Below are 17030 nucleotides of genomic sequence, written 5' to 3'. Positions count from 1 at the left end.
TTGAGAAATATTGAAAAATACCTGTCATTTCAAAGTTTTGGGGTGTGGACCATCGGGGGTAGTCCGTTCCTGACTTTGTAGCAAAACAACTGACTCCTGCATGAAAGCCCATCGAAGGAATTCATTTGTTTAGTCAATTACCAAAATTTGGATGATTTTGAATATTCACTTGAAAAGTTATCAAAGAAAAACATTTTTCATTTTGTAACTTCGAAGGCCCGTTACTTGGTAACGAAGGATTGTAGGAAAAAAAGTTATATGAAGTACTTGTGATATTTTGACCCATCTATACATTCCCGAGAGGAAAAGAGGAAGTCCAGGGACACCCTGTATTGACGACACATCAACATACTTATCGCCAACAATAATTCTGAGTTACACTGCCTAGATAGTAAATGCTTTCAGTTTCGAAAATAGGTTTGATAATTGGGTACTTTTCAAAGTTACCTTCACCCAAGTTGACACATTCTGTTACTGGTTAATCAGTGTTCTCATTTTTTTCAGCGCTTGAATATCGAATTGTAGAGAGTGTTTACGAGTCGAACAGAAGATGATACTGCAGCTGCCTAAAATTGTGATATGTCTAGTGATTATTTCGAATTTGCACGTCACTTCATCGAAGAATATATTTCATGGGTATTCTAAATATATCACAAATTATATTTCCAATTTGGTAGAAAATGCTGTAGGAAAAACTCAATGCGCAAGCGATTTGAAAAGTTTGGCACATGATTTGATTAATATGGAAAGATGGGCACTAGAAAGTAAGTTCACGATAAAACTTTATTGATATATAAATATGATTTGGTAATTTGTAAAGAGGTGTATAGACGATTATGAAACCAATTTACGAGGCAGAAAATTATTACATTTGTGTGCCAATTTCATGGATACAACAATTTTTATATTTTAATAATTACTTGTTTCTTATGCCATTTCATTATCGACTAGAATGCAAAATAATTAATAAGTTATTAGTTTGAAAATATCTCTATTTTATTGAAAATATCAAACATGCTTTCTCTGATTCTTCCTAATTCAGTTGTTAGATAATTAAAAATTGCCGAGTTATTTGTAAATTATTGTTAGAGATATAAATTTGTGCTACAAAATCCTCACAAATGCAGAACGAGCTGACTTCAATACCGTTTTTTCAAATATAGAAAACATTCATAGCAAATAATTTGTCGAACTCACCGTGTATATGCAAATTATGGCATGGATTTGATGCAGAGGCATGCATGATGGTAATATTTTCATACTAGTATTCACTGAAGATGTCATTGAATAGTTATAGTCTATTAGGATTTGTCATTTAACAATATTCCGTGCTTAGGGTTTCAAAGTTAGTGAAAATCACAGTACCTTGAATCTTTCCAAATTTGCCTTTAACAATCATTATGGTTTTCATGTTCAATACTACGCTTCGCTTATGTACCCGTGAGAATTTTTTCGACCTTACTTAACAAACTACATTTGCCATACTTGTCTTCAAATCTCAGCAACACTTCAGATAATACTGTTTGTAGCAGTAATAATAATAATAATTGAGTATCATTTCTTCATCACTGATACCAAGAGAAATAATTCTTTTGATTGATGAAATTTACAGTATTCCGTTAATGACGGAGTAAAATTTTTATTGGGTGTCTGTTAATGATATCATACTGGAAATCAAAAGGTCCCGTTAGTCATGAATGTTATCGATTAAGTTCATAAATGTGGATTTGAAATTTTGTGTATTATAACATAGCTGATGTCGAATACGAACAATATGAGAAAAAAATACCAAATAACTATATGGAAATACAGAAATGAGTTCATTTATATCAGTGGCTTAGTGAATAAACATATTTTTGTTTCAGTTTTGGCATAAGAATCACTTGTTCATAATTTTCAGTCGAACAAACCATTTAATGAAATGGAATAGGATAGGAATAAGCTGAACTGGTTTTCGGGTTTTTGCTCCGTGTAATGTGCTATTATCTTCAATGTCACTACTTCCGAACACATAACAAACATCATTTTACCAGTATAGTAGCGAGCGGTCCGAGTAAGTTTGACCGACTCCCGAACACTTACTTAACAGTAATATCCAGATGATAACAAATAAGACTTTGTCAAAACGTCGGTGAAATTGAAGATAATAGCACATTACACGGAGCAAAAACCCGGGAACCAGTTCAGCATATATATATATATATATATATATATATATATATATATATATATATATATATATATATATATATATATATATGGGTGTCCCACATTTTATGTGACAGGCAATATCTGGTTTGTTGAAGGAGATACACAAAAATGTTTCATATAAAAGTTTTAGGAGTTCATAAGAGCTATATTTTGATATAATTTTTAAATATACAGGGTGTTTGGTGTAGGTGCTACAGACCAAAATTCCATTTTTTGAAATAGAACGCCCTGTATATCATTACATATTCAGATGCTACGTTAAATTCTGATATCATTTCATGTTTGGTTTTTGAAATTCGGTTACGGCGTTGTTGAGTTATTGCACTTTTCCTTAAATATAAAGTTTCAAAAAAACTTATTTACTCGTACACGAATCCAGTCAATATTTTTTATTAAATTGAACTAGACTACTACTGAATACAAACCATTATTCTCACCTCTACGATACGATATCGATATCAGTTGAATATAATATTGAAATTCTTGAGAATGTGACTAACTTGAGGGTGAATTGCTTTATATTGCACAATTTCATCAAGTAGCTTATACTTGTTGATGCCATAGTAACAAATGTTGTTGAATTGTATCTACTTGTCAGTTCGATTCAGTGATTCTTTGCAAAACAGTAACTGTGTTCTTTGTGCGAAAACTCCAGTATGCCTTTCGCGTTTAGTCCAAGTGATTGTATTGATATGTTATTAATTTTTGGGGAATGTCAGAAAAACTGCCGTCAAGCACAACGTCTATACCAAGAACGTTTTCCAGACAGACCCATTCCGTCACGAATGACTTTTTCGAGAGTTGTAGAAAAATTGCGAACTGGGTCATTTCCTTCTACTATAAAGCATCGTCATCATACCAGATCTGTTAGAACTGAAGATTTAGAGATCAATGTGTTGGCTTATATTATTATTCATCCACATGTTTCTATCCGTACTCTTGCAGAAGAAGTCGGTGTGAGTAAATCTAATGTACAGAGAATTCTGAAAAAAAATAAATACCACCCATTCAAAATTCAGTTGGTACAAGGTTTGAAACCCACGGACTTTGAACAACGACTTGAATTCATTGCTTGTATTCAGGTAATATTACATGAAAGTCCTAACATATTCAGTCAAATTTTGTGGAGCGATGAATCGCGATTCCACAATAATGGAGTTGTGAATCGGCATAACAGTCACTATTGGTCTCAAGAAAATCCCCACTGGCTCCGCGAAAGTAATTTTCAAACTACTTGGGGTATTAATGTATGGTGTGGATTGTTCAATGGCCCCATCATAGGACCTTACTTTTTCAATGAAAATCTTAATGGATTGCGATATTTACATTTTCTAGAAAATGATTTGATCCAGTTGATGGAAGATATTCCCATAGCAGAACGACAAGGAATTTGGTGGCAACAAGATGGTGCTCCTCCTCACAATTCACAGGTTGTTACTGAATATCTGGATAGAACGTACCCAAATAGATGGATTGGTAATAAGGGTCCAATTCGGTGGCCGGCTCGTTCCCCAGATTTATCACCGCTTGATTTTTTCCTATGGGGTTATTTAAAAGATATTGTTTTCACTACTCCCCCTTTGAATGTGGATGATCTGAAAATGAAAATTCGACTAGCGTGCAGTGATATTACGCCTGATATTATAAGAGCGACTTGTACAAGAGAAGTGATTCGAAGTTTCGAAGCCTGTATAATATCTAATGGGCATCACTTTGAACAATTTTTATGACTTATTTCTAGGTACCTACCATTCTTATGAAATGATTTATCAAGTTATATTATTTACATTGTTATTAATTAAAGATGTGTTTTCGAATACACCTCTTTCAATTTCGCAATTGTTTCATATTCGAAATGATTCCTGACTGAATTCCACAACTCAAAATTGAAACCATTACTTTGAACACCCAAAATTTTGACTAATTATCATGTGATCTGATGCAGAGAGAATAATTGTATGAGATATTTTTGAAAATAATAGTCGTTCTCAAGACTTTACATTTTAAGCAATAACTCAACAACGCCGTAACCGAATTTCAAAAACCAAAAACATGAAATGATATCAGAGTTTAACGTAGCATCTGAATATGTAATGATATACAGGGCGTTCTATTTAAAAAAATGGAATTTTGGTCTGTAGCACCTACACCAAACACCCTGTATATTTAAAAATTATATCAAAATATAGCTCTCATGAACTCCTAAAACTTTTGTATGAAACATTTTTGTGTATCTCCTTCAACAAACCAGATATTGCCTGTCACATAAAATGTGGGACACCCGGTATATATATATATATATATATATATATATATATATATATATATATATATATATATATATATATATATATGTATTGTGATTGATGCAACTAATTTTCCTTTATTTTGAAATATATATACATATATATACAGTGTGACCCTTTTTTAATGGAAACACCCCCCTAAAATTTGAAGTTGTAAACCGATTTCAATAATTTTTTTTTTTAATGTGAAGTACTAAAAGGTCTACCTTGGGACAAAATTTAAAATGTTTATTAAAGTTTTAGGGCATACTAGGGTATTTTTTCTAAGTCGAAAATCGGGATTTTTTATTAGCGATTTTTTTATTGAAAAAATCACTACGCCACTGGATTTAGAGTTCCTCTAAATAGGTGTGATCAAAATTTCATGAAAAAATATTCATTATCAACAAAGTTATGACAACTCAAAAATTCAAAAACTCACACAGCTAACAGTCACAAAAAACACCCTATATCAACAGAAATAGCCATGAGAATATTTTTTTATGATTTCAACAATAAAGTGCCGCCAGATGAAAAAAAAACAAATAGCGTAAATATTTTTAATGAAAATAACTGAATTACATTCAAGTTTTCACGCAAATTAACTAAAACTAAGACCTAATATTTCAATTTAAATCTTAGTTGCCATGGAAATGATATTACAGTTTGACACTTATGAAAGATTAAAGTGTACTATTGTCAACAATATTCACTTTACAGTTCTTCGAATTATTTTGTGTCATGGCTGCAAGATTGAGCATCAGAGAGAAAATTGAAATTGTACGCCTTTCGGGAGATGACGCTAGAAGTGCTAGAGAGGTTTGTAGAGTATTTAATGAGAGACATCCAGATCGTCCTCGTATTAGCTGTGGTACGGTGAATAAAATAAATAAAATATTCAATGAAACTGGTGCAGTATCAAAAATGATATGTTAAAAAGTAATCCTGTACAAAGACGAAGCAGGAATGACAGGAATTATCAAATCATTTTAGATTATTTCAGAAATAATCCTAATGCCAGTATAAGGAATGCCACTTTAGATTTGAATATTCCACAAGAAACTATTCGGAGATGTCTCAAGGCGAAGAATATTAAACCTTTCAAGCCAAAATTTTTACACACACTTCAAGAAGGCGACGAATCAAGACGCCTGGAATATTGTTTATGGGCCCAAGGGGAATATTCAAACAATAGAAATTTGCTAAAAAATATTTTATCTACCGACGAAGCCACTTTCTCTACAAATGGAGTAGTGTCATCACATAATTGTCGCTATTGGGCAGCGGATAATCCTAACTGGGTAATAAACTGTAAAAGCCAGTATTCCCAAAAAATCAACGTCTGGTGTGGGATATTGAACGAAGGAATTATTGGTCCTTTCTTTTTTGAGGAAAACATTAATGCGCATTGGGATGCTATTCACGAGCTGCCAATCAATGAACGATCAAATTTAATTGTCCAGTTAGATGGGTGTTCATTTCATTATTCCAGAGTTGTGAGGCAATGGCTTAACGAATATTTTCCAAACCGATGGATAGACCATGGTAGTCCGTTTATAGAGTTGCCACCCAGATCTCCAGACCTCACAGTTTTGCACTTTTTTCTCTGGGGACTTCTCACACAAAAGGTTTACAAAAACCGCTCAAGAGATAGAAATTAACTTTGTGCAAGAATTCGACAGGATGTGCAGATATTAGCCCTCAAGAACTAAGGAACGTAATCAGAAACATTCGTAAGCGCTACGAGACATGTATCGAAATACGTGGTGGATTAGTAGAGGCTACTAGAATATGAGTTAGAATTAATTGTTGCACTGAATCGAAACATTTCAATAATTAGTTATTAGTTACCTTTATTGAATTTTTTTGCTTCATTGTTAGTTGAATTGTGTGAATTTAATTCCGTTATTTTCATTAAAAATATTTACGCTATTGGTTTTTTTTTCATCTGGCGGCACTTTATTGTTGAAATCATAAAAAATGATATATTGTGACTGTTAGCTGTGTGAGTTTTCGAATTTTTGAGTTGTCATAACTTTCTTAATAATGAATATTTTTTCATGAAATTTTGATCACAGTGAAGCTGATGGAAAATAATTCTATGAAAATCAAAAAATAAATAGATGAGTACTTTCTTGATCACTCTCATATTGATTTCAATTTAAGAGCCACCGGTAGACAGCTGTTTCAGCCTATTCGACATCGTCAGTACTGGGCAGGCGGTCCTCGATTGAAGACAAAATGTGACGACGTAATCCATCTTGATTTCCTGCAGGCTGAAGCCTGGCTCCCTTCCCCTTTCAACTGGTGTTCGTCAGAAAGACAAACGGGTTATGACTGGTGTTTATTGGTGGCATGAAAGTCCTGAGACATCCATGCCGCCCTTCGCTGTATACCCCTACCTGGCTGGGGTGAGATGGATGAAGATATTATTCATCCGTTAACGGAGGACATAGGGGCCTCATGCGACAGAGTGTCGGGGCCTTCTATATCGGGAGGGGTCGTCTACAGCGTAATCTATAGCTTCCCTGACTAACAAAATGTGAAAAACCAAGAAAAGCACTTAATAAAAATAACTGCGTAAACGCAAGTGCAAACATAAGTGGAACCACCTATTGGTGTGACACCCAAGTCAACTTGACAAGTTTTTTATGTCAGATAAATATCGAAAACTTGATAACTGGGTTTTGTGATAGCAAAAAGAATCTTTTCAGAGCAAAAATAACAAATATCATAACTAACTTTTTCCAAAATTATCTTAATTTCCTATTTGAAAAAACAAAAACATTTTTGAAGAATCATTCAGAATTGATACTTACAAGATCTGATAAAGGTAGCGTAACAGTAATTATGAAAAAATCTGATTATATTGAGAAATCTCTTGAGATTATTAATGATAGTGAGTCTTATGTTGAAATTAATAAAGATCCTGTTTCAACAATACAACAAAAGGCAAATAAAATCATCACAGATTTGAAAAAATCTAAAATGATATTAGAAGATGAAGCAAAAATGTATATAATTTATAATTCTATAATACCCAAATATTATGGACTCCCTAAAATACATAAACCTAATTTGAAACAAAAATTCTCACTGATGCTTATAATTATGAAAATGAATTCTATATTAAGGATTCTTTCGATTTTTCCAATTTTATAAATGAAAAATCATTACCTCTAAGTTATATTCTGATCAGTCTTGATGTGATTTCACTTTTCAGCAATATACCTATGAATCTAGTGGAGAAAAGTGTTATCGAAAGATGGAATGATATAAATTAAAAATGTTTAATAAACCAAAAAAATTTATTGAAATAATTAAGTTCATCTTCAACTCAAGTTATTTCTCCTTCGAAGGTAAATAATATAAACAAATTATTGGTACACCGATGGGAGCTACTATTTCTCCTATTATAGCTCAATACGTTATGGACGATCTTTTTGAAAACATGCTTCTCAAACTGAGTTTTGAAATTCCCTTTTTAAAGAAATACGTTGACGATGTCATTTGTGCAATACCTTATGACAAATCTAATGAAATTCTTGATATTGTCAATAGATATGATAAAATTTACAGTTCACTATCGAAATAGAAAATAATCAGACCCTTCCTTTTCTTGATACAAGAGTTATCCGTAAAACTGATAATTCCTTGATTACTGATTGGTATGTCAAACCTACTAATTCAGGAAGATATATTCATTATTATTATTTTCATAAAAAATCAGTTAAAATCAATTTAATAATCTGTTTGAAAGAAAGAATAGAAAAATTATTACACCCTTCCCTCAAGCAAAAAAATCTCAGACTTCTTAGAGACATATTGATCGAAAATTCTTATCCCAGAAAACTTCTCAATGAAATGATTTTGTATACTGGCAATAATACAAATTCCAATGTAATCAACAGAAATGTATGTAATGATAGTTTATCTATCAATTTTTCTTATAAATCTATACCTAACCTTGGAACTGTATCTTCAAATATCATAAAACTATTTCATAATGAACAAAATATCAAAATATGCCAAAAAAAAATATTAAAATCATAAAGAATTTGAATACTAATTTAAAAGATGAAACGGATACCACCAAAAAGTCAAATGTGATTTATAACATTCCTTGTAACAACTGTAACTTGGATTATATTGGAACAACATCTAGAATTCTTAATGACAGAATAACTTCACACAAAAGTGATATAAAGCTTAATAAAAAATCATGCGCATTAGCACAACATTCTATAGAAACAGGACATAAACCAAATTACTCTAATATCAAAGTTTTACATACAGAAAAAATTATTTCTTAACGCCTTTTTCTTGACATGGTTGAAATTAATAAGTCTTCAGTTTGTATAAATGAGAAAACTGACATTGATAATCTCAGCAATATATACAGTAACTTACTGGAACTACATCAAAAACGTGATAATAATGAAAATTGTATCAATCAATAACTCTTTCTTAAAGTCAAAGATTATGAAATCATCATACCCATTGAAAAATGACATTTATGTGAAGGTATGACATTTGTCAAACCCAAAATAACAACCTTCTCCGTCAGTTTATATGTTCAGTTTATTGTTTTTAACTCATTTCTACTGTAAGTATGAATTGTAATGGTTGTCGATGGCAAAAAAACCAACAACTCAATAAATTATAGACCCTGAAGAAGTTTCCCATTAGAAGCGAAAGCTTGGCAAAGTAGAACAGAGATTTGATTTTTTGACTGAGAGACCCCATTAATCCATTTTGCTGTACATTACATTCCTCCAATCGCTAAGATTATCCACCTTATATATATATATATATATATATATATATATATATATATATATATATATATGCATCCAGTCAAGCTGCTATGATAATCAAAAGATAAACAGATAAGTACTTTCTGATCACTCCCATATTGATTTCAATTGGATGTAAATCCAATCAATGCAACGTTCATATTTGCTGATAAAAAACATGAAACAGCACAAAAAATATCTGCGCCTCACTTCCATTTCGTCGAAAATGTAAATGAAAATGAAGCCAAATGAACAAAGCGATGATTTCAGTTCAAAGTTCGATCAGTTTGTGAATTTTGAATATTCAAATTTCACTTCAACTTCTGTTAAAATATTGGAACGATAAGCAATGTTTTTATTTTATTCGATCCTTCTCATGGCAAGGATGATTTATTGGAAATTGTTCCTACATTCCAAGCGTTCTTAGGTCTTGAAATATTTATTTTTCATTTCGAATTAATTCTGTTCTAGAAGAGGAGTGTCTAATGACAACCCGAATCAGTTGTCAATATGGCAACGTCGGGTGGTTTCTGAAAGAAAATATGCAAAATAATGTTAAATTTCGAAGCAACTGGTTCCAGTACTTTTCACCTAACGTTCGTGAATGTTAGGTGAACACCTGATAGACATATATGATAACCTAAACTATAATAATTTTGTGTCGTTGGTAAAACCGTATCTACGGTGTAACAACGCTTCGTCAAACCCGCGATAAGAATAATTAACAATGTGAGACTGCGTAATTATTGTTTCCTTGTGAGTTGATTCACTCACTGTAGTCGTGAACCTCTGGAAAACGTTTCATTTTAATTTGAAAAATAATAGATCGATAGCAAGCGACAATGTCAGTTGAATGTTAACATTCAACTGACATTGTTGAAAGAACCCTGTTATTATTCGCCCCTGTGATGTTCCACGTCATTTTGATACTTCAAACTGCTACATTTATGTGATATTTGAATATTTACATACATGCGCCATGTAAAAAGTGGGCCAAATTAAACACTTTCAAAGGGAAACTCCCGTTTTCAAACTAGTTAGATGGAAACTGATGGCTGTGTCATTTTTTTATGAAGAATTTAATGGTGTAAAAAACTAATTTTTTCTAAAAAGATATCAATAGTTATTGATGGAAAACTATTTTTTCAATAAGAAACCCTGTATATTCCTGCATATTTCAATAGGACTTGAAGTCATCTAGAAAATACAGAAATTGTTCAGTAGTAGCTATCAAATGTTGATAAAGCTTTTAAAATGCATAGTTTCAATAAAACTAATAACAATTTATACTATATTGACTACTAATAAATGTAACTTCAACAATAATAATGATAATGAAAAAGAACAAACAATGAAATACGGGTCGATAATTCAACCCATGAAAACACACACTAAATACAAATCTTCCTTGACTTCTGTGCTCCACAATAGAATGAGTATTTTGTTGTACCCAAGTATAAGAATTGTAGCGGTTGAAAATGCTGGCTCTGCTCACATAAGCTCCTTCTGTCTGAATACAGGAACTTTCCAGGAACCGCTGGCAAAAAACCATGCGGCGTTCAAAGTCTCCTGGTCGGAGTTGATGAACTCTTCTGGTCCTGTATAGCTTGGATTTTTCTTTTTTCAAAACTCTCCTAATGTTAGTTTTTGGTAGGCCTGTTGATAATTTCAAATTTTGCGTTGACGTTTTGGGATTATTTTCATCAGCTCCTAACTCCTCATTCCTATTTGGTTCATATAATTTTGGCAATTTCTCTTCAAATTGACCACCATCAATTAGGTTGGACCACCATAAAAGGTTGTCTTCTCTCTGGATAACTTTCGTGATACAAATTGCTTGCTGCTTCTACATTTTCTCCGGTATAAAACAGACTATCATATCCCATTTTTTATAATTCTTATGCTTACTTCATTTCGAATGTGTTTGAAAATTTAACAAAAACCATCAACTGAAGAGCCGTATTTACTGCCTTAATCAAAATTTGACAGTCACCAGTATTTGCATTCTGTTTTATAGCCGCATTGTCCAAAGCCTACTTGATCAAAGTGTGCATTTCAAAGTCTATACATGAAAAAAACCCCAAAGCTCTGTATTTCCAAGATGACTCTAGCAAAACATCAACTATGCTACACTTTTGAAAAAGTGCTCTATAATAAGCTCTATCGAAATATGCAAAAATATACAGGATGTCTTAGTAAAACGAAGTTTTTATCAATAACTATTGATATCTCATTTGAAAAAATAAGTATTCCGTCTATGAGTGAATTGTATGTTTCATATATTTGCAGAATAATTTGGTGAGTATTTGGTATATCGAAATTAGCCTGTTTTTTCGAAAGTCGGCATTTAGCAGGTACAAAATGCCCATTTCAGAGCCACCGGATGTGTCGAATTTAATAAAATTCTAATTTTCCACTCTCATCATATAAAAGCCAATAAGCTTTCTATCTCCTCGATTATCAAATTAAGACCACTCACATCGTGTATTAGACGAAAATCGTCATTCATCTCTGTTTCTCTATAATGGTAAATCCTAGAAAGCTGAAATTTGTCATATTTGCTGGTATCTTCTTGGCAACACTGTTTTTGACAGATCACGCGTAAGTCGTGTCTTGAGTCATTGTCAAACTTGTTCAATTTGGTCTATAATTTAACCATGAATCGACTTACGAATGAACAACGCTTGCAAATTATTGAATTTTATTATCAAAATTCATGCTCAGTGAAGAAAGTGCATCGTGCACTTCTTCTAATTTATGGGCAGTTTCGCCGGCCTATTGAGGGAGCTATTCGGAAGCTTGTGACTAAATTTCGAACCCAGTTTACATTATTGGACATTGAACCACCAACACGCATACGTAGAGTGAGGACCAAAGAAAATATTGCTGCTGTATCCGCCAGTGTTCGTGATGACCGTCAAATGTCGATTCGCCGCCGTTCGCAGCAATTGGGCCTCTGTTACTCCACTACGTGAAAAAATTTGCGAAAGGATTTGGGTGTAAAATAGTTGGTGCAAGAATTGAAGCCACACGACCTCCCACAACGTCTAACAGTTGGTGAATGGGCGCTGGCAATGTTGGAGGAAGATTCACATTTTTATCGAAAAATTGTGTTCAGCGACGAGGCTCATTTCTGGTTGAATGGATACGTTAACAAGCAGCATTGCCTCATCTGTCACAAGCATTGCAAGAGCTACCGATGCATCCCGAAAAAGTCACTGAGTCGGTGGCATCATCGGGCCGTACTTCTTCAAAGATGACAATGGCCGGGACGTTACTGTGAATGGCGAGCACTATCGTGTGATGACTGACGAGTTTTTGTTGCCCAAAATGAAAGAATTGGACATGCCTGACATGTGGTTTCAACAAGATGCTGCCACACGCGAAACAATGGACCAATTAAGAGCCGCCTTCGGTGAACAGTTCATCTCACGTTTGGGGCCCGTTAATTGGCGCCTAAATCGTGTGATTTAACGCCTTAGGATCATTTCTTGTGGGATTATGTTAAAGCTAATGTCTACAGGGATAAACCAGCAACGACGCTCTGGAAGCCAATATTGAAGCATTTATACGTGAAATACCGGTCGATATGTTAGAGAGAGTGTGCCAAAATTGGACCTTGCGCATGGGCTATCTAAACCGGAGCCGCGGACAAGATTTGCATGAAATCATCTTCAAACATTAAATTATATTGATCGTTCCATCGATTCCGATAAAGGTTTCATCAATTTTTTCAAATTTTTTGTGTTGTTTTGAAAATAAAATTCTATACCTCTTGAAAAATCACCCGTTAGTTTTGAATATTCCAACTGGGGAGCCAGCGTTCATAAAATAAAATTACCTTTTCATCACTGTTTCTCCATATCGTCATATTTTCGGAGGCTGAAATTTTGTATGTAGGTTCGTTTTATATTGTAGTGCGCAATAAGAAACGATTTTCAAATATTCCAACTGGGGCGTCTGCCGCCGGAAAAAGGCGCGCCCATAAAACAAAATTATCTTTTCATAACTGTTCCTCCATGCTCACAAATTTCCGGTGGGTGATTTTATATTTAGTGTCAGCATTACACCCGTGCGGAGCCGGGGCGACTCGCTAGTTGTTCATACTCTTGATGCCACCAATATTTAGTATATTACAATCCTTGTGATATAACACTACTAGATCATCATAACTACACAAAATGTAAAAATGGTCTTATATCAATGTATAATTTGGTATTATGAGGAAAATACTACCCTTAGGAAGTAACAAATCAGTGTAGAAAAACATAAATATCAAATCAATTTTCATTTCATAAGATGCCTGAATGCTAGACACCAACATTGCGTTTTGAGCAAACCGTTTTTTCTAATATTCAATTTTTACATATCTGTTTTGATGTTTTTTTCATATATTGATGACAATTTTTCCAAGTGCTGTGAAAAAGATTCACAGACTATGCTACATTATGTAAATTTGTATTGCATACTCGTATTATATATTATAAAAAAATCACTATTACAATCGCACTGTAATGGAAACGCTCGATGAAACTATTGTATAACGAAACACGTGTTGCGGTTCTGTGAACTGTCTGGTGAAAATCTCACAATGAAGTATCGCTTGAATAACTATCGTACTGAGCAGTACGCTGCTAAAATAATACTGAAAGAAAAAATTATAATGCTATGATGCTCAATATAATGATATTTTTATGCTGATGAATAGAATATTCATTCAACAAAACACGAAATGGATATTCAAAGTAATCGAGTATATTGACAGTGTCTGCGATTTCCGAGTGATTTTCTGGCAGTTCGGGTTTCTGACTTCAGGGAAAATATTCCCTTGCCGTCCTCTAGTATCGTTCGCGCCATCAAAGCAACCACTATTAAGTCTGCTGCTGCTGCTGCTGCTGCTGCGATGTTTTACCATCAAATTGTGGTATCCCTTGGAAGCAGAAGGCGCTCTTGCTGGAATACGCCACCCAAGGCGAAAACGGAACCGGGTAGATGGGTTTTCTGTTTTATACAAAAAATTAGAGAAGATGCAGGCAAGTTTTTCACCTATACCCGAATGTCCATAAAGTGGTTCGATGAACTTGTGACAATTGTTCGATCTTTGCTACAGAACGATTGCACCATAAAAACAAAATACATCCTTGTAGTATACTCGCTATTGTCCCACAAACAAGGGTGATTTACTACGCTACGAATAAAAGTTTTCACTTCCATGCTGGAATCGCAATTGAAAAACCGATAGAAAATAGTCAACACTGTCGGGTCCCATTCGTTTACCTGGGTTCTCCATCTACTTGGTCGCCCTTGCCCTCTGATTGTCGCTCAGAATCTGACGACCAGTCGGCTGTAAAAAATTACCACTGTCATGTTCCATTTAAATGTTGGGGTGTCATAAAAATAAAAAACCGCTCGGAAACCGCGCTGGAAAAAACACTCGGAAATCGCGAAATGTTTTGTGGTAGAATATTATGAATCTTCGGACGATAGTTAAACAGAAACCTTTGAGTGTGAGTTTTGTTGAAGAGAGATATATCATTTGATTTCTTGACTGTGCATGCTCAAATTAATGTGTATTAATAATAATCCAGGTTAGGCGAAAATAAGTATATAGACATCGAACCTAGGTCTACTTCTCTTTAACGCCTTCATAAACGACATAGTTGAGGTCATTGACATCAACTGTTTGATATATTCGGATGACCTGAAATTATATTGCGAGATCAATGGCATCGAGAACTGTCTTCAACTCTTCCTCAATCTGAAACATGTTGAGCAATGGTGTTATCGCAATAATCTTCCTTTAAACGCGATTAAATGTAATGTAATGACGTTCACAAAAAAATCGTCCATTTTCATATCAATATTTGATAAACGAAATTCACTTCAACGGCCTCTCACATTCATCGATCTAGGTGTTACCTTCGACACAAAACTCTCCTTCGTACTACACATTGAAGTCATTCTGTCTGCTGCAAAAAAAATGTACGGATTCCAGAGATTTCTCGGATCCATCTACATCGAATACCTTATACTATGTTTGTATGAAGGTGGTTGACAGATTTCGTCAGATTATAATTGAAATAAGAGTATGAATCCATAATCTGGAATCCATTTCATCAGTTGCATACAGAGAAAGTTGGATCAGTACAACGTCGTTTCCTAAAACTTCTCTCCTATAGATCAGACAATATCTATCCACCAATTGGATTTCCCCATGATGCATTGTTAGCTAGACATGATATGAATAGCTTGAGTTGCCGTCGTGATTGTTACTCTACAATTTTTCTTTTTAAACTGATTAATAATATAATTATTGACCCACACATTCTGCAAAAACTGAATTTCAATGTATCTAGACCAACCTCTAGAGTGGTTGATACTTTTTGTCTGCCAACACCACGTACAAATATTTTGCATAACATGTGTGTCAAATGCAATTCTGCAAGGTGTCAGCTCGACATTTTTTACTGTTCCATCTCTGAGATTAGGTCTTTTTACTCCAGCTAATTCTATATGTATTGATTCTATCTTATAACTCATAGTAATTATATTGTATTGTGATTTGACTTATATACCTGTTTTGTAGTTGGGTGTAAGCTGTGTAGAACGGTGTATAAATAAATAAATACATAAATAAATGAATATATAAATGGATACATAAATAAATAAATGAACATTGAGAAGTTTCAAATTCTCATACACTTTTTCGAAAAAGAGTAGTCTATTTTTTCAAATGAAAGATTTAAACATGTATTTTAGGTTGTCTGTAGTCGATTTAGGAAATTATTGAACATGCTACCCCATATTTCAGTACAATAAGTCAATAAACTGTATTCTCTATGAAAAACATTCGAAAACAAATTGTGGTTATTCAGGAAATTACTACCGACGGAAAAGTTGAAGCGTTAATGAATTTGATACCATGCAGATATTTGTTGTACGTAATAAACTATTTTGTAAATAGTATATTATGGGAGAAGTAAATTATCAATACAGCTATGAAAGCTGAATCTATTATCGATTATAAAACAACTATAGTGACAGTAGGTAACACATTGATGTTAAAATGGCGAGGGGAGTTCCACATTTTTTTTGATGATAATGTTTCTTTTTTTTTATGAAAAGGAACAAAAAAATTATTGGATTTCTCTCCCACTCGAATGAGTAGTTGATATTTGAATTCATTGTTTATTTCAGTGGTCGACTCTTCAGGAAAAGTTGCCAGTGGTATCCTAGCAGGACACATTTACATGACAGGAAATTTCGATCAGTGTCTGGAGATAAGGGAACAAAAAAATGACACATTGATAAACGGACAATATTGCACAGTAACTCTAACGCACAGTAAAACAAATTCTGGACCATTTGATTTTCTGTTGAACACCGCAGCGGTATGTCTATTTCAATGTTTCATAATATAGAAAGATTATGAGCGCTATTGTCTCAAATAATTTTAAAAGTGACCAACTTGCTGCCTAAACTCATATACCTACTTTTCAAAGTTGTTGTAGATAACATTCATTGTATTCGTTTGAAAATGTCCTGATAGGACGAAACTGCAGTAACAAATACAAGTGGTATGAAAACATCGAAAGTTTTATTTCTTATTTTTCATTATAATAATCCGTTACTGCATTAACAATGTACATTGGTACACATACAGTTGGCGACATATGGAAGTTTTCTTATTAATAGATATGATTTGAATTCGCAGCTAGTTTGTGCTTGAAAAATGAGG

General features: G+C 33.5%; 1 protein-coding gene across 3 annotated transcripts in view; it reads left to right on the top strand.

Moving 5' to 3' along the window:
* Positions 1-417: 417 nt before the first annotated feature.
* LOC111510637 (nose resistant to fluoxetine protein 6) overlaps positions 418-17030 on the top strand; it is an 86360-nt gene continuing 69747 nt past the window's right edge. For 2 of the 3 annotated variants that reach the window (XM_074181423.1, XM_074181421.1), the window contains exons 1-2: positions 418-764; positions 16490-16683. In XM_074181423.1, coding sequence (XP_074037524.1) covers positions 551-764; positions 16490-16683 — 408 coding nt within the window. In that variant the 5' untranslated portion in view covers positions 418-550. The remainder of the gene's footprint in view (positions 765-16489; positions 16684-17030) is intronic. The other variant, XM_074181422.1, reaches the window with a different exon arrangement.

The sequence above is a fragment of the Leptinotarsa decemlineata genome, unplaced genomic scaffold, assembly GCF_025532065.1.
Source record: "Leptinotarsa decemlineata unplaced genomic scaffold, Ldec_3_MD MMD2_tig00026314_RagTag_RagTag, whole genome shotgun sequence".
In the NCBI taxonomy this organism is placed as follows: domain Eukaryota; kingdom Metazoa; phylum Arthropoda; class Insecta; order Coleoptera; family Chrysomelidae; genus Leptinotarsa; species Leptinotarsa decemlineata.
This window is presented reverse-complemented; position numbering and strand designations above follow the sequence as displayed.